General features: G+C 38.0%; 1 protein-coding gene across 12 annotated transcripts in view; it reads left to right on the forward strand.

Moving 5' to 3' along the window:
* The window catches only part of SLC39A12 (solute carrier family 39 member 12), a 37,651-nt gene extending 13,737 nt beyond the window's left edge, over positions 1–23,914 (forward strand). Inside the window, exons 5-15 of one of the 12 annotated variants that reach the window (XM_048838000.2) lie at positions 1,390–1,592; positions 4,908–5,079; positions 7,503–7,675; positions 9,406–9,558; positions 10,800–10,910; positions 13,154–13,214; positions 16,848–17,006; positions 19,059–19,246; positions 20,509–20,584; positions 22,577–22,646; positions 23,472–23,914. In XM_048838000.2, the coding sequence (XP_048693957.2) occupies positions 1,390–1,592; positions 4,908–5,079; positions 7,503–7,675; positions 9,406–9,558; positions 10,800–10,910; positions 13,154–13,214; positions 16,848–17,006; positions 19,059–19,246; positions 20,509–20,584; positions 22,577–22,646; positions 23,472–23,475 (1,370 nt within the window). In that variant the 3' untranslated portion in view covers positions 23,476–23,914. Of the gene's footprint in view, positions 1–1,389; positions 1,593–4,907; positions 5,080–7,502; positions 7,676–9,405; positions 9,559–10,799; positions 10,911–13,153; positions 13,215–16,847; positions 17,007–19,058; positions 19,247–20,508; positions 21,076–22,576; positions 22,647–22,671; positions 22,884–23,471 lie in introns of those variants that run through there. The other 11 variants (XM_048837997.2, XM_048837995.2, XM_048837996.2 and 8 more) reach the window with 11 other exon arrangements.
* Positions 23,915–24,114: the final 200 nt, after the last annotated feature.

Raw genomic sequence — 24,114 nt, forward strand, 5'->3', positions numbered from 1 at the left:
AAATAGAGTCACTGGATTTATGGCTTATTACAACAGTCTATAACCCACTAACAGCCCCTCTGCCCTGCCTCCCAAGCTGCCTCCCACTTTCCTCCTTCTTGACAGACCTTCACTTTGAATGGTCCCTTAAAATACGTGGTAACTGCTTACACTAAACAATCTGTTCCACCTTATATTAGGTGCAACACTCTGAGTACTTTTCCCAAATCTGAAGAACAGCTCCGTGTAAGCTTGACAGCTTGTCCCTCTCACCAACAGAAGTTGGTCCAATCAGAGATATTCCCTCACTTACCTTGTCTTTCTAATATCCTGGGACCAACATGATTGCAACAATAATGCATGCAAAAAATTAACATGGCACACAACAAATGGATTAAAAACTGGCTAACTGACAGATCTCAAAATGTAATTGTAAATGAGGAATCATCATCAAGCAGGTGTGTTTCCAATGGGGGCCCAGAGGGACTGATTCTTGGCACTACACTATTTAACATTTTTATCAATGACCTGGAAGAAACCACAAAATTGTCACTGACAAAGACTGCAAATGACACAAAAATTGAGATAGTGGTAAAAGTCACTTGTTCAGAGCAATCTGGGTACAAGCAAACAATATGTGTTTTAATATGGCTAAATAAATGTATATATCTGGGATCAAAGAATGTATGCCCTACTTACAGAATGGTGGACTCTATCACAGAAGCAGTGACTCTGAAAAAGATTTGAGCTGAATACAAACTCCCAATGTGATGCTGTGGCCAAAGGGGCTAATGCAACCCTGGTATATATAAACAGGGGAATCTTGAATAGGAGCAGAGATATTATATTATCTCTGTAATTGGCACTGGTGCGACCACTACTGGAAAACTGTGTCCAGTTCTGGTACCACAATTCAAGAAGGACGTTGATCAACTGAAGAGGATTCAGAGAAGAGCTACAAGAATAATTAAAGGGTTGAAAAATATGCCTCACAGTGATAGACTCAAAGAGTTCAATCTATTTAGTTTAACAAAGAGAAGGTTAAGGGGTGACTTGATTGCAGTCTAAAAGTAGCTACATTGGGAACAAATATTTGATAATGGGCTCTTCAGTCTGGCATAGGAAAGTACAATTGGAACAATTCAGCAAGCGTTGTGTTAGACTCTCCATCACTGACAATTTTGAAATAAGATTGCGTGTTTTTCTGAAAGATACACTCTAGGAATTTTGGAGGAAAGTTCTATGGCCTGTGTTATTCAGAAGCTCCAACTAGATGATCACAATGGTCCCTTCTGGCCTTGGAATCTATGAATATGCTATATTTTGACATTTTGAACAATTGTTGTTTCATCTTTCTCTTTAATTTGTATTTATAATGAGGTAACACCACATTTTCTAATAAATTCCTAGAAATAGACCAACTCCTAAGAATGCTGAGGGATGGAAGGACCTGCAACGCAAATGGACAAATGTACAGTCACAAAGAAAGATGTCATGGCATGACACTCAGAGATGTTGGATATTTAAATATTCCACTCACATCGAGACAAAAGAATGGGGAATATATAAGTGGTTATCATGAAGATAATGAAAACACTGCTGATTCGGATCAGGTTAATTTTTTTTTTTTACTCTCTTGAGTGGATAAAAGATGTACAACTGGCTTTCATTTAGTGTTCATTTTATGATATGAAGATGACACAATTGCCTTCTGATTCAGTGCCATCCTGACAGTTGTTTAGCTGAGTGATTTTATTTTTTTATTTTGAATTCATAGCCCATCAGTATAATTATTTTCATTCCGGTGGACTTCAAAAGAGAGTAATGCCGATCAGCCAAGTAGATGTTTAAAGCAAATGTGGCCCCAAAATAACTTTTAAATGAAGGTCATAGGCCAGTAGTGATGCCAGGAGTACAAGGAATATAATTCCCCTGGGAAGAAGGCCAATTTACAAAACTGAGCGCTTTTTAGAACTTTTTTGAACTTGAACTTCCAAGACTGTCCTTGAATCAAAGGCTATGCATGCAGGGGAGTTATTCCAGGCATGGCAGTCAAGCTGAGAGCCAAAGTATTTTTGTGTAGCCTTTGAAAGGTATAAAGATACATTTGGAGAGAAGAGATTTGCCATCCTTTTCTGATATCTAGCTTCTATTTTTCATTCCATTTCTCTTCTTACTAACTATTTACATTTTCCTTGACAGATCGTTCCTTTAGAAGAATTTGTATTTAAATGTTATTGCTAATTTTATCTTCTGTTTTCCACATGTCCCTAAGATAGCCATTGTGTTCCATTAGTAACAGATGCTGTTACATGTGAGAAATGGACTGGTTTCTTGCTTGCTTCTGCCAGTTCAATTAAGGGCTGTAATTTAGTTTTTTCAGATATTAGCTTCATATTTTGATATATAATGCCAGAAAAGTAGGCAGTCTTTTTAAAAATCATCTTTGTCTTCAATGATTTTTAAAGTGCATATAAAACTTAAGTAAATAGTAAACTGAACTAATAAGAGCTATAACATTTAGTCACATAAAACTATATAACTCATGTCTATATGTTAATGTATGACTTCTCATTAAAGAAATCTGTGTGCGGGGAAAGGAAAGTCATGCATCTATCTGGTGTTTCATAAGAGAAAATGTAAGCTCTATTTATACTTTTCTGTATTATTCCCCTCAAAGACAATATAGATTTCTTTCATTAATAACAAAGGCCCTTATCTTTTCCTCCTCATGTTAAAAGGCACCCAGGGGCCAGGGTTTATGGTAGAAGATGCAAAGTAGTCACCTACATTCATTTGGAAGGGATATAAACTCTTCTGCTTCAGGGCATAAGCCAACTTCTAATCAATGGGAGTTAATAACAGATTTCCCCATAGACAGGTTACGCCGGAACAGCCTGCTGCAAGGTTTCTTGTACCTTCCTCTGAAGCAGCTGGTGCTGGCCACTGTCAGAGTCACAGAACTAAACTAGATAGACCTCTGTTCACAATAGGGTAGTTCCTGTATTCTCCTGCTGGCAGGGCCACCTGTGCTCCTAGAAGACAAGGGTCCACAGGACTCATTGGTGGATTGATAGTCCTTTATTCACTCAAACTGTCACTAAAGTCCAAAGAGAGTTTTGCCTTGGTAAGGGATGAGCAAGGACAGAAGGGTTTCTTCCATTATTGATATTACTGAAGAATATCTAAAACCTTCTTTCATTTACATGGTAATTTCTTCCTAAAAGAAGCCAAATAGTTTTATAAGTTTAACTTATAAATTTTAATTAATAAAACTTATGTATAGGGATCATTTCACCATTAGTGATATGCAGCCACCTTTGGGGTGAAAAGCATAAGCATTTAACAGTGCACAGCAATGGGGACAAGAAATGAAGAGTACCTTTACCCTCTTCAATTCAGGGTGTATGTATGTAGTTAGAATACAACTCCTGAGCTGGAATGTTGCCAAGATACTGGAATTAGCAACAATGTTCTTATGAAAAGTATCATGGGAACTTTAATAAGTACAAATGATCAGGACCTCCATTTAATGTCTCATCTGGTCAATGGTGCTGTTCCCCTAACATTATACTAGGGGACTGGTTCAGTTCTTCTGCAAAATAAAGAGTGACATCAACTAAGTAACATTTCTGCAGCATCTAATTCCCTCCCTGCCACATATACACACAAAGTACTGACTCAGACAGCAGTATGGAAATCCATGTTGTACCTGAATTGATCCTTATTACTGTCATGTAATGAATGAGTATTAGAATGCAAAATCTTTAGTCACTGTATTAAACCATACCCCTAAAAATAAATCTTAATACCAAAACTAGATTATCTCACCAATACTCGATGGAGATAAAAACAACAGGGCATTTTCTAAAAGTAGGAGTAAACTCTATGCAATGCTTAATATACCTATGTTATGGTTCAACTAGTAAAACTTTATAACTTTAATTAGCTCTCTGTGTTATGAAGGGCACAGATATGCAGCACAAATACAGACTTCATTGCAATACTACCGCAAACTCTGACTGTTAACTTCCTAACTTTGTCCCAAACACACAAGTAGAAAGCCATGATGTAATGGATGTGGTTTAATTAGGTTGCAATTTTATTCATGTAACCTATCTGAAAGTACCCAGCTATAAATCATACAGTGGGCAGGTCTTCATTCCTGCCTCACTTGTTTCTACCTATCTGGGAGAGCTGCCATCAGCTCTCTCCCTTCCCAATTTGTTTCAGACTGTTGCTGCGATCCTGCTGCCCTTCCCTCATTTGAGGGTAAAGGAAGGCTGGGGAAAAAGGGATGGGCTATCTCCCTACTGTACCAGATGTTAGGAGCCCAGGCCCTTTTTCCAGGTTCTAAGTAAGGCTTTATAACTTCCATTAGCCCTGTATGTTAAGAAGGACACACACACACAGCACAAATATAGACCTCACTGCAAATATCTGGCCTGCTAACTTCCTAACTTCTACTGACTCTTAAAGAGTCAGCACGTGCCCTCTTTGAATACTCAATAGCAGTGAATGCCAGATGCTGTTAATAGTTTTAGCACTAAAAAGTCTTGATTGAGAAATATGCTATACACATATTTAGATATGATAATGGACCAGACCCTCAGGTGATGTAAACTGGCTTCAGTGGAAACTACACTGACTCACAGCAGCTGAGGATCTGGCCCATTGAAATGTGGAAGTGAAGATGATGTATAAGGTTTTCATCAATAAACAAAAACTTCATTATCTTTCATTTTAAAAGATTTCACCAAGGCAGCACAAATGGAAAATGTGACTTTTCTTTGGGATCCACTTTTCATTTTCTTTAAAGTTCATGATTCCATGTCATTTAAAAAGTCCTGCAAATCCGCATTTAACCTGAGCATCAGACTCCATTAATCGTATCTATATTTAGTAACCACATATTCTTTCCCACATAGGCTTGCTTCTCTGCCAGTGAGCTTGTGAAGATATTTTTACAAAACAGTCCTTCGTCCATTTCTAAGGAGCATTTCAAGCAAATCAGCCCGGCGATCATTCAGCAACTACTGAGCTGTTCTTGTCAGCTTACAGAATCCAAGCAAACAAAGCTGCCACCAACAACTCTGGAAAGTGAGTTATGTTGTCATTGTACAGTATTGCATTGTGCTAATTCAGGTGAAGGGTTGCAGGAGTTTAGCTTTCTGGAGCCTTTGTATTCATTAGTAACTAAAAAACAAAACACCCAGAAGTTTATACACTAAAGAATTTCACAGTGTGCATGCTGCACAGTACTATACAATGAGAAGTTCTGGGATGCAGCTCCCAGTAACTATTTCTGTCTCTTATCAAAAGAACTCTCATTTGGGCCGATTTTTCTTCCTCCTTAGATGCTTGTCAAAGATACAGACAGTAGGCATAATGGCTATGGTGCCATGGGAGGCCCTCCCAGTAGTAGAGACGGGGGCCTACTTTGCCCCTCTGTTTCTCCAGTTTTACACTGGTATAACTTTATTGGTTTCAGCTGGTATGCTGAGGCATAAAACTGGAGTAATGCAATGATGAATCAGGCCTTGGTGCTGTAACATCTGTCATTTTACACCATGATGTACTGAATTAGTTGTGTTAAGATGCTCTCCAGAAAGTAAATGTGTATGAAAGGTGCCGATTTTCACTCTGTGAAATTTTCACAGCAAAAGTAAAGGTTTTTGTGAGATGTTGTTGTGAAAATAAAAAATAGCAGCTTTTCAGGCTCATCTACTGTCCTGTGCCCAGCAAAAATGAGCACCAGGCTTTGTACACCTTAGCCTGTAGAAAGAAATCAGTTATAAAAATTTCTCAGGGCACATATCAATCCACTCAGTTCCTATGTCTATTGTATTGTGCCTTACTCATCTGGTAAGCTCCACTGGGGGCTAATAAATGTTCCCCATGCATCCTGCCAGTCATCTGTCTGGGATAGACTGAACTACAATTTTTAGTCAAGATGGTCAAGGATGTAAACCCATCCTGTGGGTGTCCCTAAAGCTCTCATTGCCAGAAACTGGGGCTGGATGATAGGGGATAGTTCACTCGATAATGGTCCTATTCTGTTCATTCCCTCGAAACATCTGGCACTGGCTGCTGTCGAAAGACAGTATACCAGGCTAGATGGACCACTGGTCTGACCCACTATGGCCATCCTTAGGTTCTTAAACTGGATTAATTAGGCTGCTGATGGGAATGGACTGAACCACAGTTCCACATTGTACATTTGTACTGTCAGTGTGCATTGATTAAACAACATGGTAGCTCATTGGCTGGAAGGAGGTTTGTGGACATCCCACTACTACTCAAAGGAGACAGGAACCTACAAAGTAGCAAGAGGTACTGAGACTCCCCAAAAAGAGTTATTTATTTTCTTCAAGCCCCTGTTACTGTAGTGTCTCACACTCTTTCAAATATTCATCCTCAAAACATCTCCATGAGGTAGTGAAGTACTACCATCCACATTTTGCAGCTGGGATACTAAAGCACAGAGTGGCTACCTGACTTGCTATGGCCACACAGGAAGTCTTTCGCACAGCTGGGAATTGAACAAGAGTCTTTTACAACTTAGGAGAGCATCCGAACCACCAGACCATCCTTCCTCCTCTAATGGAGATCTCTTTGGAATGAAAGAGACCATGTGTGAGAGATGAAGGCCTTTATGACCACATAGGTCTCTTTGCATGATTAAGGCCTACATTTGGGGAGTCTCCCAAAAGAGAAGACAGGCAAATGACCTGATGTAAGATAAAAGTAGCCTAATGACCTGAACCTAGGACTGGGAGTTTCATTCCCAGATTTTTCTGTTAGTTGCTGGTTGGTCTTGGGTAAGTCATTGAGGCCTAAGTTTTCAAAAGTGTCTGCTAATGTAGTGTTTGGGTGTGTAACTGGCGTTACATAGGATCTGAGGTACTGACCACTCACAGCTCCTGATGCGTGAAAAAAAAAACATGATGCACCAAAAATTAGTGGACACCTTTGAATAGTTTGTCTTTAATTTCTTTGCGTCTGTTCCCCATCTTGTGACTTACCTACCTCAGAAGGGTGAAAGGTGTGGTATGAATTAGTTAGTTCATTTTGTACAGCAGCTTGAAAATGTAAGCACAAACATGTGAGTAACCTCCCAATCACTCTGTTGAATTCGGAAAAAGAGGCTATCACTCCTGATTGTATCCCTAAAGGAAGTGTGTCCATACTACACAACAAATATAATTTGGAACAGTAGGCATGGTGCGTTTACAGGAGGCCTATGACCTGTCTACTAAGAGAATATTTATCTCTTTAAGGCATGAAATCCAGTGGATTGGGCTTTTTTACCTTCAGGACCTTGGTCAATTAATGTTTTGCAGACCTTGAACCCCCTCTTCCCTCTGTTATGCTGCCTGTCCCTTATATATAGCAAGAAAATGTGGTACAACTCAAGAATTTCCCTCCTGTTTATTCACACAGCTCAGAATAGAGGGCCTCAAGTAATTAGACACTGAATTGTTAAAGCGAGACTTGGTTTTATTTTGATTCCTTTTCCTCAGAGTATGGCTACAGCACTGTTGCAGTTTTACTTATTACTATTGGATCCATGTTTGGTACAATCCTCATTTTCTTCAGCTCCTGTCAAGAAATCTACACACTCATTTTACAGCTGTTTGTGGGTTTAGCTGTTGGGACCCTCTCTGGAGATGCACTGCTACATCTTATTCCACAGGTAACATGCCTGTTTATATTTTCAAAATGAAGTATTTCTATATATATAAAGAAATGAGTACCTAGTGAAGCTGCATTCCTTTGATTCTCCCATAACACGGATTGACAGGAGCTCAGGTGCTCTCATCTTTAAAAAAATAAAGCTGTCCATGAGATCTGAGAACCAGAGGGCCAACACTCTAGTTACAGTAGGGGCTGTGTAAAATCAGAAAGAGATTTCAGGTTGGGAAATAAAGAAGCAGAAGCCAAAGAATGATGAATGCTGAAGAAACACAGGTACTGTGTTAATACATAAATACTGTACTTAGTAATTAAAAGAAATGGGGGGGGAGGTTCCTCAGAAAATATATGATAAACAGGTAAGATAGGTCTAGCTCTAGGTTTGTGTGGGACTCTGTGTGAAGCCAATGGATAAGGTCTCAGGCATGCTTCAGTAACACACTCAGCTGGGCTAGGGAACAATCAGGAGCAGGATGGTAGATAGTTGGCTTGTGGTCACTTGTCAGTGGCAGGTGCCAGCGACTTTTCTCAGCTGGTGGAGTCAGGGAGGCTGTACTGCCATGCCTCCCTCCTCCCATCCCGGGGTTGTTCGAATGGAGTTCTGTAGCACAGAACTCATAGAAAACACAGGGCCTTATGCAAGCTGCACACTCCAGATATGCTTAAGGCAGGTCATGTAAGGAAAACTGATTCAGGAGAATGCTGTTCAAAGTTTTCCATGAGCATCAGCAGCCCCAGCCCCAAGTTGTTCTAAAGTTCCAGGGGCTTTCAGAGACATATGACCCTGCTGTTATGAACTGCAATAAAAACACCTCAGTGGTAGGATTTTCCTTTAAATTTACAACATATATTTTACATACATGACAATGTAAAAGAAAAGACAAGCCTTTGATTAGTTATTCATTTGGTTTTGCTGCTTTTTCTCTGCATTGTACAACTCGAAATAAGTAACTGAAGGGTTCTAACAAAAGGGGGTTTAACAATTTAATTTACTTGGTAAGTTGGACAAAACACACTTCTGATGCTTCTCCATCTTGAAATGTTCTGGTTTAAGAGATAGTAAAAGTTCTTTGAGGTAGTCCATATAACTAAAACTGGGAAAGACAATCAAAACCAGTAATATTTCTGGAACTAGAGCTGGGAGAAATTTTCAAAAGCACCAAAGGGATTTAGGAGCACCAGGTCTCATTGAAAGTCAGTAGAATTTGTGCTCCTAAATCCCATGTGTGCTTCTGAAATTCTCCCCCTCAACTTTTAAAGTGCTGTGTCCAGTGTATATATCTTTTAAAGTGCCAACTTTCAAATGAAATCAGAACAGTTCCAAGGAAGGTTATTATGTTCTTTCCCAGCATAGAAACTGGAGCAAAGACCATGAGCAGAAGGGTTAATTGATTATTTTCTGTATGAATTTGACTTTCAAAGATGATCTGAACAATTTTTTAAACTGTAAAAGTCTAAACAAAATATACAAAGGAAAATCCTCTTGTCAATACAATTAAATCTGCCTCTAGCAATAATATTACTTTTACTGGCAAGAGATGACAGAAGCATAATGGAGGCCATTAATCATGAATTTCATTACTCTATACTGGTTTTCCAGCACAGCAACTTAAAATACAATTAAAGTCTTGAGAGTGGTAATTAAAGGAAAGTTGAGGGATAAAGCTATTAGAGCTTTCTCTAGCAAAAGTCAAAACAATGTTTCCCCTTCTATTTCACCTCTTTATCTAGATTCTTGGTTTACATAAGCATGAAGCTCAGGAGACGGAACACATCTATGAGGGAAAAGAATATGTTTGGAAAATGTTGGGAATGATTGGAGGAATTCATGGATTTTTTCTGATAGAAAAATGTTTCTTTCTTTTGGTATCACCAAGTGATCAGGTAGAACTTTCTTTTTACCCCTTTTAAAATCCTTTTTGTTTTTGAGATTATAAACTGCACAGTAAATTTATAAAAGTTTTTGGAAAAATAACTGCCTTGTTTACAAGTGAAATAAAGCATAAACTGCCTCTTCCCAAATTGCTCCCATCAGACTGATTTTGCTTTGTACGTACCATTTTGTTTTGGTGCATAAGTTTGATGTGTTTAACTGTAAAAAGGCCAGTTATTTTAATTATTGTATTCTATAAGCAGACTTCCGTGGCTAGCATGAGAACATGCAAAAAGCATGTCTCTCTATGAAAGAGTAATGAGAATTTCTTTACCTAAGCACTGTTTGAAGAGCTCGAAGATTCACATGTTATCCAAGGCTTTTTTAAATGACACTTTAAAGAATTATACTTTAAAATTTACCAAATTGCTTGTAATTTTCTACCCCAAAGGATTTTGAAAATTAGTATAAATGTTGAGCTCCGTAGACTCGTGCATTATACTGGTACTGTCTCCTTGTTGGCTGCTATGCTCTCAGTAATTCTATTATTTTATCTCAGTGCGCTTTGTGTTTGAAAATGTCATTAGGTACCAGGATATAATGTAGCACAAAATGTGACCCTTCATTAAGTCTCTGAGTATGGGCATTTGCTGCTGCTGTTTTACAAAGGATGCTTAATCACAGGCCTAATGTAGATATCTGGGTCCCAATCCTGTATTCTTCATGTACCCAAAATACCTCCTACCTTTGAGGAATACAGGATTGAGCCATACAAATTATGTAAAATGAATGGAATGTGACTATTTTGCTAACTATGCCAGTATGTGGGTTTGCTTTTAAGATGTTAAGAGCAAAGCTGAAATCTATTATATAAAGAATAGTGAATAAAGAGAAAGGGACTTTATAATTTTTTTATGTCTTTAATAAACCCATTCAGTTGAGGGCCATCTGAACACTAAACATTAAGTAATTTGTTTATCTCAGCTTGTAACTCTAAACTTCAGCTTTAAAAAAATAATTTCCTATAATACCCTCTGGTTCTCACATATTTTTCTGGTTCAGTTTGCAGTTTTTGGAGCTGACAGGGCATTAGCAAATGTTTATCACAGCTAGCATTTTTTTTCAATTGTTTTTATTCTCAAGTCAACAACTTTCATAGGTCAAATAAAAGCTAAATCTGAACATGAAACTGACAGAAGCTGCACCTGTTTTCATCTGGCTTCAGAACTAATTGCAAAGCATCTTCATCCAGCAGGGCCTTTCATTAGTTAATGGGCACTTGGGGCATTCCCATGGTCTTCCAGTGGAATCTGAATTAAATGACCACTCAGGCAGAGGCAAATCTACTTCAACCATACAGTTGGTAGGTTACTGATATGAAATGCTTTACTGACTTGATTTCCTTCTTTCTCTGTGTCTCAAAAAATAAACCCAATTAACTTCATAACCGAATAGTATTTTATTGATTTTTAATTTTTATGTTTATTGATTTTTTCCTTACTCCATGACCTCAAAAAAGAATGTATTGTCAGAAATCTGTACATTTGTTAGACCACAATAAGCATTTTCAGACATAATTTATTCACAAATATTTACAAAGCCAATCTATCGATATATCTCAGGTTGATGTAATAAACTTCTTTATATGTCATTTGCCCAGTAGATTTTTAAAACATCTGCTGTCTTCCTGGTTTTCCAATGTAAATCACATCTCAAAGGAGCCAGATCCTTCAGGCCTTATGCCAGCAATACTCCCTTCAATCTTCAAGTTGGAGTAAGGACTGCAAGATAGTGTCCAAAGAGATTACATTACACGTATAATTAGTTACCAGCTGAAAACTTGGACTACATGCAGTAATTTTTCCATTAACATGAATAATATGTAAACAAAACCAGATGGGCTGAAAATAGTGTTTTCCTGTTAGAAATTGTGTAGGTTCCCATTTGATCTATGGAGAGTGCCCAAGCAAGATGTTTGTTTGATAGATACACACACACATACTCAACTGCTTAAATTGATAGGTTTTAACATTTTTGCAAGCACAGTTTGTGCTTCATATTATGTGTAGTTTCAGGATATGCTAATTGTAGTCTTGTTATTTTAGTCAGAGAATCTCAAAATTTCCCATATTATGGTCCACATCTTAATGAAGAGATGGTTATCAACAAGAGCCATATGAACCGCTATTGGTTCACAGAACACAGTTTGGGAACTGCTGACTGAATGCCTGTAGGCCGACCAGGGAAGATAATTTACTAAATTTTGACCAATATGGTCACTTCCTGTTTCTTCATTAAGTAATTAATCATTCCTTTCAGCTGGCAAACTGCAAGATCATCCTAAAGTTACACATTGATCATATGAACTAATGTGGCTTGGCTTGTTTGGATGAGAGCTCCCCATTTTTTCAGGATCATATGGGTAACAATGAGACAAAACACTGGCTGACAATGGGGAGATATTAAAAAGACTGGGACTTTTCAGCTTGAAAAAGAGATGACTTAGGGGGAGATATGATCAAGGTCTATAAATTATGAATGGTCTGGATAAGGGAGTGTAATTTACCCTTGGGGGTCAAATCTTCTGTCTAGACAAAGTCTAACAAAGCAAAGGAGACACCATGCCACAGTGAAGGAGACATACATCACTTCTCTCTAATCATTTTATCTCCCCTTTTATTGTTTTTTGGAAGGGGTCAGGATGCTATAGCAGTGACTGTGAATGCTGATGAAATAAAGCTTGCTGTGCTACAATTCTGATATAATTAATGAATTGGATACGAGAGAGTTTTCTATTTGCATCTCAAACAGCCCGATTGGTGCATTTTGAGGGATAGAAGGGGGAAATGGGAAGGAAAGAAGTATGTGAGGAAGGGCTGGAAGAGGGAATAGAGTACTAAAATCAGGGACCTTTGTTACCTGATCATGTGTGCACACTGTTGCTACCTACTGTCTCAATATCCAGGTGGCCAAGTATCTTAATATCTGCCTGGTTGCTACCTATTTGATTTCATCTCCTCAAGTCTTGCAATTTCACAGAGAAACTACTAAGAATATCTTAGGCCTGGCCTACACCTAAAACTTTCTACATCACTTAGGAGTGTGAAAAATTCATATGCCTCATGTGATGCTGGAGCATGTATCTTATCTTAGTGTAGATAAGCCCTTAGTTATGGACTCCAATCTTCACCATTTTTCTTTCAAGATCCTGTAGCTGCATACACAGTCGTGCGATACAACAAAACCCATTATCCCATGAAAAACTGTACCAAAATGCTGAATTATAACTTAATCGTTTTCAACTCTGCATTTCCAGCTCAAAAGTTTGTTTCATCCCTGAAATGTGTTTTTCTCAAGGTACCACAGTGCTACTGACTTGTTTTTGTTTGGGTCTGAACTAGACTGTAAGCTCCTGGGGGCAAGGACAATCCCTCTTGTGTGTCGAGTTCAGTAAATAATTCTAATGATAATAATGGTATATATTGTAGATGGCACTAGCTAACTTTTCCTTTAATGAACAGTGAATCTATTTAAGTTTTTACTGTTTAATAACAGCAGATTGAAACAACCCCTCTATGCTGATCCAATATCGTTCCTTTTAATTAGAGAAGTCCCGAAGACTCGGAGTCTGAAGTTCCTCCAGACTGCAAGGCGACAAGCAGAAAGAGTAAGTATTGATAAAAGGATTAAACAAGCAGCATGAAAAACCTTAAGGCCTGAGATGGGATTGAAAGTGTGAAACTGGCTCAGCTCTGTGTTTTCTATGTATTACGTCACCACATCTGATTCTGCCTGGCTACATAATTAAATCTCTGCTTAAAGACCTGTTTCCCCAGCCAACCAGACCCATAATTGTAAAGTTCATTAATCTTATACTGTCCTTGCTTCAACGTTTGTTTACCCACCCTTGCAAACTACTTGACTGAAGCCTTTTACTTAAAGGGAAACCCTCATATACTTACCACCAAACATTTTTTTTATAATTGTAGATCTTGCTTGGGCCTTTCCTTATTGCAAAGATATTGAAATTGTCATCGCTTCTCATTTTCTGGCTCTCTCACCACACTATAATTTCCCTTCTGACTCTTTCTGTCTCCTTTATGGTAATGAATCATGGTTATTAAAATCAGTGGTGACTTGTTCCTTATATGGGACTCTGGGCTCATAATACTTCTCAATCTATCAGTAGCTTTAGACTGAACTGATATCCCATTAAATGATTTTGAAATAGTTTTTACTTCTCTATTCTGCTTTTCCTTATTTTAAAAAATAAGAAAAAATGATGTGGACCTAATTCTGCTCTTGATTGCACTCATGTAACCCTGTTGAATTCAACAGAGCAGCACGAGTGCTACTGGGAAATAGCATTTTACCTAAAATCTATATATTTATCTTATTCTACTCCCCTTTGTCGAGTGGCAATTAATTTCAGGACATGACCCTGAATTCTTGGTAGTCTCACTGTCTTCTGCCAGCCCTTCAGTGTTATTCTCTGATACTGTGGAATTCATTTCCATTTCAGGACATAGATCTCATTTTTGGAAAACTGGATTTCCATTGTTTGAATCTGACCTTCCCTTAAGCATACAATCTAGCCTCAGTTTCACTGTCTCTATCTACTCCATCTGTCATTGGTTCAGTGCTGTTCAGTCATCACTCTCTACTAATCATCTAAAACATATTCCACACAAGGTCAAGATTATCTGCTCCAAGTACAGCATGCCTGTATTTGGGAAAATTTCCCAATTATCTCTTTATCAGTATTCTCTGTTTGATTTTATGTTTTGGTCATAACTATCAATTCTCCTCTGCATTAGAAGTTTAGGAGTAATACTCGATTAAAAGTATGTTTTGAAAAATAATTAACTTTCAAAGGGTTTGTACTGATTTTTTTATCATGATCCCTTCTGTCAATATCAACAACCAATATTATCACTTTGTAGTTGTATTTCCTGATTCACATTAGACTAATCAGAAGTCCTATAGGCACTTAGTGTTAGCCCTGAAAACATTGAACTAGAGCCCTATGCATGAGCAAATGTAAGGGTTAAGCCATTACTTTGTTAGTCAGAACTTCAGAAGTGTGATCTATAGTAGAAATGCTACCAACTGGTAGCTCTATGAAAATTAAAGAGCAAAATTCCAATCCCTGGTTTCATGCAAATAATCAATTGAAATTTGCAAGTTAAATGCAAGGTTGTTCAAAGAAGAAGAATTTGGATCCAAATACTCATTTTCTAAGAGGTACTATAAGATGTTTTACAGTCACAGCAGTAAAGTGCATTGACATAATTGCTAATAACCTGATTTAGTTTTAAAATAGAACTAAAATAAATGAGGTTAAAAGCACTCCAATTTTTTCGTGTATGTATTTACTTAAATTTCAGTCAAGTGTGTTCACATACGTTACATTTGCACAAGCTTTAAAATGCCTAGCACTTCATCAAGTTAACCTGACTCCCCTTTTATACTATAGATAATAGGCTGGAATGAGTTCCAGCCATTATAGTAGGTTTTTTTCAACATCTGTTACTTAAATAAAACAGGCTAATAACATCTTGTGCCAGCCACAATTTCACCCTAGCCAGTGCATATTACAAATCACAAACTTAATGTAGTGCAGCAATCTGTTATTTCGATGTCATTCTTGTCCTGCACTATGGAATATAAACTGCCTATAGTGTTTAGAAAGAGCTATGCAAGCTGGGGACAGCCACGTCTGGCTCTGTGAGCTGGCAGGAAAATCTACCAAGCCTGCCAATATTACTGAATCCACAGAGCTTCCAGGCAACTGGAGAGGATTTTCTCAATACAGTTGTAAGACTTTATTTTCTCTGTGTTTTCTTTTATAATAGTTTTGAAGGCTTCAGTTCTAGGCAGTTTACATAAGAAAAACATCTCTCCCATCTCCTTAAGAACAGTCTCCTCTACAAAAATGTAGAGAATTTGCCCAATATTGCTTAACTGTATTTCAGCGTGCAAGCTACAAGATCACTTGTTTTCAGTGCCTCATCACACACAAGCAACATGAGCTTCAGTGCTAAAGGGAGGTCATGGAAAAATAGTGGAAAGAAAAACAGCTATCTGTATTCATGACTGATGTTACAGACAGGAGTGCTATGAATGAACAAAACAGCTATTAATTGATTAGAGCAAAGGTTAGAATGGAGTATGATGTGATACTACATCAGTGATGATGATCTGAGGTTGATTATGTTTTGGATTCAACCTCCTCTGAAATACAATGCTTAAAGATGAGAACATGAAAACATAATTTTTCCCTTGTTGACAACACTAAAAGAATCATTTACATGAGGCCTGGCAAGGATAAGGCCATGCAGACGTACTTCTCAGTCTGTTGATGGCCTCAGTCTGTTGATGAGCACAGCTGAGCCACATCAGCTAGGCCACCTGATGGATTGCTCCCCCTGACTGACTGAGGAAGCTAGCAGATCTGTCTTGAGCTCAGTGGCAGTGGCAGTGGTAGCTCACAGGCTGCTCAATTCACATGCCTGCAGATTTTCTGCCTCCATGAGCTAACCTTGCTCCAAGATCTGCTTCTGCCCTGCCCGTAGCCTCGACCCTGCCCTGCACCTCGCCTTGTTTCAGTCCTGTTCCTGCCTTGCTCTCACCTTGGAACCAGCCTTGCTTATGTCTTCCCTGACTCCAGGTAATCTGGTTCTGACCCTTGGCTCTGATTTCTGGCTCTGACTCTGTCTTGACATTTGAAGTCTGACTATGGTTCTGATCCTGAATCCGACTCTATCTTGAACGTTGGTTCTAGCATTTTGGACTCCTACTCTTGCTCCAACCACTCTACCAGACTGCCTAAGAGCTGGTCTCTTGACAAGGCCAAATTCTTCTCTTACTTATAGATGTGCAACTCTCTGACCCCCCAGGGTATAAACACCTGCCTTTCAAGACAGAAACTATTTGAGTTGGGAGAGGGGAGGGGGAATCTGAGCTTAGCACAGAGTGAGGTTTAGGAGACACACAGAAGGTAAATTATTCAACTGGACTCAGACCAACTTTTTGTCTCAACAGTCTACCTAGTAGAAAAGGTACAAAGGAAGCTACTTCCCACTGTCTGCATCTCTGAACTATTCTATTAACTATCTTCTTATGCTGAAAATCTTGAACCCACTGTAATAAGAACAAATTGGGTAGGCTTTTATAGTCCTCTGCTTGTCTTGGCTTTTTGCAACACAAAAACTTTAGTCTATTGGGGAACAAATGTTTGTAGGAACCCGAAAGCCTAGGAAGACATGTTTTTCTTTTTATTCTTGACTTTGTTCCCTAGGCAAAGGAATTAGTTTGTTGGCAATAATGGTTTTGGTGGGTGACAGTCTTCACAATTTTGCCGATGGCCTGGTAATAGGAGCAGCATTTTCATCCTCAACAGAAACGGGTGTTACCACGACGATTGCTATCTTATGCCATGAAATTCCCCATGAAATGGGTAAGCAAATATAAATACACATTATTCCTAACTGGCTCAAGTAAAGGAGCCATGGCTCTGTGTTTCTGCATTTACAGATACATTTAAGGCTAGATCCTGCCCTGTTCTAACACGAGTGCAGTGGGTGGATGGGGTAAAGAGGGCATGTAGCTCCCTTTGTCCCATCCCCTGCATAAGCAGAAGAACAGGAGCTCTCCCTAGTGCTTGGTTACTGCTCCAAACCACATCCCTAAGCATGTATGGTCTGTCAGCCGGTGAGGATGGGGTTGGCACATCCAGTTTATATGCTAGGGTTTGTAGCACAATTTTTCCTGCATGTCATTTTTGATTGAAGCACTGCTGACATCACTCTGCTCCCTGCCCCTCACAGGATCGTTCCCTAATTGGGCAGGGGATGTTCTTTCCACTACATGTTAAATTTGTTTCACTGCAGCACAAAGGAAAGGAAAGAGTAAATAAGGACAGTACAAGCCCTGATCCTTAAAGTCCTTTCATAGTGCACAGCAGGGATCCCAACGATGCTGCGCTCTAGAGCAAGTGTGAAGCGATGCTGCGCTCTAGAGCAAGTGTGAAGCATGCATGGGCACATAGGCATAATCCTCCACACAGTGGAATTGTCCTCTGTTCCCTTATTCTCAAGCACGTGGGTAAAAAAAGTGGTGAGATGTGGATGCAGAATGGGCATGTCTGAGGAAATATGGGGTTAAATGAGACACTTAACAACTCCCTCCCCACATTGGTCTTACTCCTGCCATTAGGAGTAACCTAATGTGACCAGACAGCAGTGCTCTCAATATTAAGGATGGGTTCCTGGCATTGCTCTTCCTGCTTATTACCTTTGCCATTGCATATGTATGTGCAACACTCCACTTCTGTACTGTGGAGAATCAAACCCTTAGTGAACAAAATATCTGGTACCAGTGATGACAAATAATTGAACAGTTTTTCTAGCAGATAGAAAGAAGATCTGAAAAAGAGCTATGTGTAGTTCAAAAGCTTTTGTCTTTCACCAAGAGAAGTTGGTCCAATAATAGACATTACCTCACCCAGCTTCTCTAACTAGCAGACAGGTCAACAAGATAAAATAGAAGTTTCATTGGACCTAAACTTTCCCTTTTTCTTCATTGTTTCCTCATACTACATCTTTTCAGAAGTTTGAAGCTATGCATCGCATTGCATTCACACACATATATATGGTGGTAGTTGGATCAGAACTTTGTATTTGTTTCTTTTCTTATGGACTTACAACTCAAATGTTGGATGTATGAATAATTTACCAAAACCTAAGTGTGTGTGGCTGGGGATTCCTGGAAAACATGCAGGTTTATAAAAACAAAAAAAAATGTGACAAAAATATTGAATAGCTGATACTGATATCAGACCAACTGGCATAGTGGAATTACACCAGTGTAAAACTGGTGTGAGATCAGAATCTGGTGCTCAGATACTTGTGCTATGTATTTGTTATGTAGTGGGTTCTTCTACAAGAGAAGCGTCCTGAGGGCTGATTCTGATCCAATTTAGACCAAGGAAGAAATTTAGGAGTAACTCCACTGAAAACTACGGAATGACACAAGTGTAAAACCTGAGCTGCCACTGTGTTTCTCTTTCTGACATACAGCACCTATAAGTAAAGACCTAAAGCCCATGTTACAGACATAATCACATGATTTCTACAGGCAAGTTCCCAACCAAGAAAGATTTAGAAACTCCGGGAAAGCATGTGACTTCACATTTGCATGTATCCAAGTTGGAAATGTCACAGAACATTGAGAACTAGTGGAGAGTCCTCCCTTTATATTGTATGCTATCTTTAGGAGCAACTGAACAAATATGTCTGGATATGTAACTTTCTACTAGCTACACGAATTTACAATCATTTCTACAGAAATGTAAGGGCAATCCTCCAGCATCCAATACAGTGTGTGTGTGTGTGTGTGTGTAATTCTATCTAAACTATTATCATCAATGTCTTACTGCCTTCCACGTAATCTTGAAAATGCTTTATCAACTAAATAATATCTTTTTCCCCCCTCTATTTTCTCTATGCAGGTGATTTTGCTGTGCTGTTAAGTGCAGGGCTCTCCACAAAAATTGCATTATTAATGAATTTTATAAGTGCCCTAACTGCTTTCATAGGACTTTACATTGGCCTTTCAGTATCAACGGACTCCTGTGTTCAGAACTGGATTTTTACTGTCACAGCCGGAATGTTCTTGTATTTATCTTTAGCAGAAATGGTGAGCACTATAGTCTCTTCTATTACATTTTTCTTTTGAGAACAGTCATGTCATAAATGAATATAAGAAAGGACTGTAAGCTTTTTGGGCAAGGATGGTTTTCTACTCTGTGTTTGTACAGTGCCTTGCACAATAAGACCCCATTTACGGTTGATGCATAGCCAGTAATGTACTAAACATGATAAATAAGAAAAAGGGAAAAATAAAGGCTATAAAGCGTAAGAAATTAGATGAAATTGAGGGATCTACATTTCATAGTTCAGGAAAGAGTACAGAATAGTTCTAATTCTGATTCAAAATTTGAACCAAAGTGTTTTAAGTATTAAGATTCAGGGCTTTTGGTTTTGCTCTTTATTAAGATTCAGAACTTTAATTTGGAGCCAGACTTTTGAGATAGGGTTTTGATTTTGGCCCATCTCACATTTAAATATTCTTATCAAGTTTTGAAGCATAGAACAACAAATAAAGAAAACACATACAGTAAAATATCATGACTCTAGATCTATGTTCAAATGTTGATTTGGACCTACACATAAGAAGTTGATCAGAAAAGATCCATATGATACCGTTACATGAAAATAATAATAAAAAAGCTAAATTATATGCATCAGGTTCAGTCTCGTGTATTTTCACAGGCTATTGTGGGACATAAAATTAAGATACACTATCCTCAATACTGTGATTCGAGAGATCATGTAGGGTGTGTAAATAGCTTTTAATCTGATGCTAAACATTTGGTGCCTTTGTATCTGATCTAAACCTTATGGAGAAAAATATAAAAGGTAATTTTAAAAGCATAGTTCATGGATTATGCTTTTAATTTATGTACCCGCTAAAGGTCAAGTCAATAGGAATTTTGCCAATAATTTCAGTGGGAGAAGGATTGGTCCCTATATATAGTACAGAAACAAAATAATAAAAACTGCTTTATTCCCATAAAAAAGAAACACTAATTTTACCAAGTGTTTCCTTCCATGCAGTTTCTTTAAAAATATTGAGAAGTTAACACATTTTGGATCCTCATTTGGTAATTCTCTCTAATGTTGGTAAAAGGTTCACGACGATAGAATTAGATCAATTGAAGTATTTCACTTTGAATAGTTGTGATAACATACAGTATGTGCTACAGATTTGCAACTATATTCAGAAACTCAGAATTTAAGTCTTTTTTTATAAGAAGTTTGTCAAGTTTTCCCATAAGACTTTTTTTCCCAGAGATGAATATATCTGGCTCTCATTCTGGTATCTTATTCTTTATTTAGCTTCCTGAAATGACTCACATTCAGACACGACGACCCTGGTTGATGTTTCTCCTACAGAACCTTGGATTACTATTAGGTTGGCTTTGCCTCTTTCTTTTAGCTATATATGAACAGAAAATTAAAATATAATGTTTCTACTGGAAATCTCTAAATATCAGTCATGAATTTGTATAGCATTATTTCCATTTTTTCATGCCTGGTATAGTCATTTATAAGTTAAGTCAGTGGGATTTTTGTATCTAAAGTTACGTAGGTAACAATTTCACTTTATTAACTTATTGTTCAGATTTTGTAATTTTTTTAAAACATGAATGTTTAGATTGATGTTTTATTTGTTATTGAGTTTACCAAAACTCTTATGATCAAACTCACAGGAGCTTCTCATTAGTTTATTGAGTCCATTCTAGTTAAATGCTTCAAGTGATCTCTGCTACTCTGATTGAAGAAAAGAATACAAGTTTTTATATACAGTAATCCAACTGAAAAGGAGCATCGTTGAAGAGTTTGAAGCATAAAATCTTGTTACCTCTTAATGCCAAGAATAAATTTCTATGAAACTGAAAAGTATACTCAAGCTGATTTACTGAGTTAAATACACACAATCTCATTCTAATACAATGTGCATTATCTACCTTCTGATGTATTGAAAACAGTTTTGCATCATGTCTTGCTGGCCCTCTGTCGCACAGTTAACAATGGCAAACAAGTGTTAAAGCCTGTGACAATATTAGAACACAGTTGAGCAATGTCAGAATATCCACTCGTGTCTGCATTGTAAAGGATAGCTCGGTGGTTTGAGCATTGGCCTGCTAAACTCAGGGTTGTGAGTTCGATCCTTAAGGGGGCCATTTGGGATCTGGGGCAAAAATCGGGAATTGGTTCCTGCTTTAAGCAGGGGGTTGGACTAGATGACCTCCTGAGGTCCCTTCCAACCCTGATGTTCTATGATTCTATGTGTATGTTATGCATACTGGCATCTATGAAAGCCAATCAGATCATTAGATAATGTCATCAGTCAGAAAGTAGTTTATTCATACAAGTACAGTATGCTTTAAATGAAAATCTGTTCCTACTGTCTGAAGTGTACATTGATCCAGCAACCCTCTCTCACTTGAGTGGTTTTACGCAAGTAGCCCCTATTGACTTCAGTGGGATTATTCCCCTCAGTAGACCATTCAGTTAATCTGCAGAATCAGGCCCTAAACAAATTTTGACAATAACGGCCTGACTCTGAGGCGCTGTGTGACTTCAGTGAGGTATTTTATAATTAAACTCTGTAATTTATTTAGCATAAGGATTCCCTCCCCTATTTATTTTTTTTCTGTAAACTAAATCACAGACTTGCTCTTTGATACAAAATGCTTATTTCTCTTATTTGCTGAAAGAGGGAGAGCCAGTTACTGAACAAATTATATTCTGTGTACAACCAAATGCACAACTTTCTTCTTTTCTCTGTCTTAGGTACTCATACAGCCCCCATTAACATAGTACTGGAGTGTCTCCCAGTCTTTCATGTATTTATTCAAACATCTCTGAAGTAGGAAAGTACTTTTTATCCTCACTTTACAGATGGGGAACTGAGGTACAGGGGGGCTAAGGACAAGATTTGTAAAGGTATTTTAGGCTACTAGGGATGCAGACAGGCACCAGATGGGATTTTCGAAAGCACCCATGTGCTTAACTCCCATTGATTTCAATAACTGTTAAGTATCTATGCACTCTTGAAAATCCTGCTGAGAATTTATCTACATCTTTAGGTGCCTAAATATCTTTTAAAAACCTGGCCCTGAGTGACCTACCCAAGTTCACACAGGAAGTCTTTGTCAGTGCAGGGAACAGCACCCAGGTGTCCTGAGTCCCATGCTAGCTCCTGAACCACTTGTTCTCAAGGGACATAAGATTCTGATGCTGCCTATTCTGTTACATTAAGTTTGAGAGATTCCAGTTTCATTGAGAAGCTGTGAGTGATGGCTCTCTGTCCCAAGTTTACATTTTCTAGGAGTTTGTGTTTAATTTTCATAAGGTGAGATTTAAAAAAAAATGGATCTCTCAATATTTCATCTGCTAGTGATGGAGCTGAGTCACTTCATGACCTTCCACAGACAGTCAGTTCAAGCAGTTTCAGGACACCACTGGAGGTAAGAAAATATATTCTTGTTTCAGGAAGACCAAGTGAATATTGGAAACATTTGTTATTTCAAAGAGCAGAGCTACTGTATTTTGAGCAAGGCTACCGACTGAACAAGATTTTGCATCATCATTTGAAGTTGAATATTGAAATGTTTTTCTACCTGTTGTCAAAAAGCTTTTGGAAAGAACAAGGTTTATATTTTTGTAGTATATTTTCCAAAATAAAATAATAGTATTTGCTTAAGTACTTGTGTGTGCTAGCAAGATCTGTGATTATAAATGTACCTGCCCTTGCTTAGAAAATATACTCTTTTGACTTAAAAAAAAAACCTCAAATACCCTGGTTTCACTGAACAACCAGACATATTTACACAACCTCTACCAAACACAAAATCTGATTTGTCAGAATACTGGATAGCCACCTGGTGTAGTCACTCAGATTCTATGACTGTGATATTTTCAGCAGATGAACAATCCAGTCACCAATTTTCACAACTGTTGACTGTATCACAAGCCTACAGAAGAGGATTTGGATACCTGTAGTACCCAAGAGAGCTGATCTACCTCAACATTTCATTAAGGCTGATCTTTCAGCAATAATCCTTTTGCACCAAAGGAGACTTCAGTGGATTTCAGGAAACACTGAAGATGAAGTATTACTATGATGTAGAATGCTAAACTATAGTTTAAAAAAAAAAGATACTTTTTCCTTGATCATGATTAATATACTGGGTAGATTGATAGGAATTTGCCACATAGTCTTCTACAATAAGTCACTCTCATCAAAAAAAGAACCATTCATATTACTCTACTCTTATCTGTTTTTTGTCAAGGTGACCTCCAAGAACTGAAAAAGAAACAAGAGAATCCTGTTTCACCTCCATTGAAGGGAGAGTATAAAACTACTGTGGAACTGAACTCATTCTTTTCTTACATAAGGGATGGAGACTGTGTTTTGTCTGGCTCAAATTCTAAATAATTTTAGAAGTTCTAAATAAAATTCTGCAGACCTCACTCAAAGACAATGTTTATTGTCTTTAATGGGCTCAATACTGAAGTCCTTAGATAGTTCTTTCTGAAACAAAACTCCAATTGAATTCAAGGGGTCAGATTCTTCTCTATTACTCCCACTTTAAACTGACAGAGATTCTTCCCCCTTGACTTCTGTCAAAACATCTATCAAGGCAAATCCCAAGTAAATATTGCAGAATGTTATCACTTGTAGTCCTTAAATCAAGACTGCATAGTTTTCTAAAAGATGAACAATTGCACAAACAAAATTTATGGACTGGATGCAGAAATTACTGGATGAGGTTCTGTAGCCTGTGTTATGCAGGAGATCAGACTAGATGATCACAGTGATCACATCTGCCCTTAAAATTCAAGAATCTATAAATCTACTAACTTTGTTAGCAGAAAAGGGTTAATATTTCTTTTGTTCTTCCATACATTCTCAGTTTTCAGCCATTCTTAGGA

This window comes from Caretta caretta, chromosome 2, assembly GCF_965140235.1.
Source record: "Caretta caretta isolate rCarCar2 chromosome 2, rCarCar1.hap1, whole genome shotgun sequence".
Taxonomy (NCBI): domain Eukaryota; kingdom Metazoa; phylum Chordata; order Testudines; family Cheloniidae; genus Caretta; species Caretta caretta.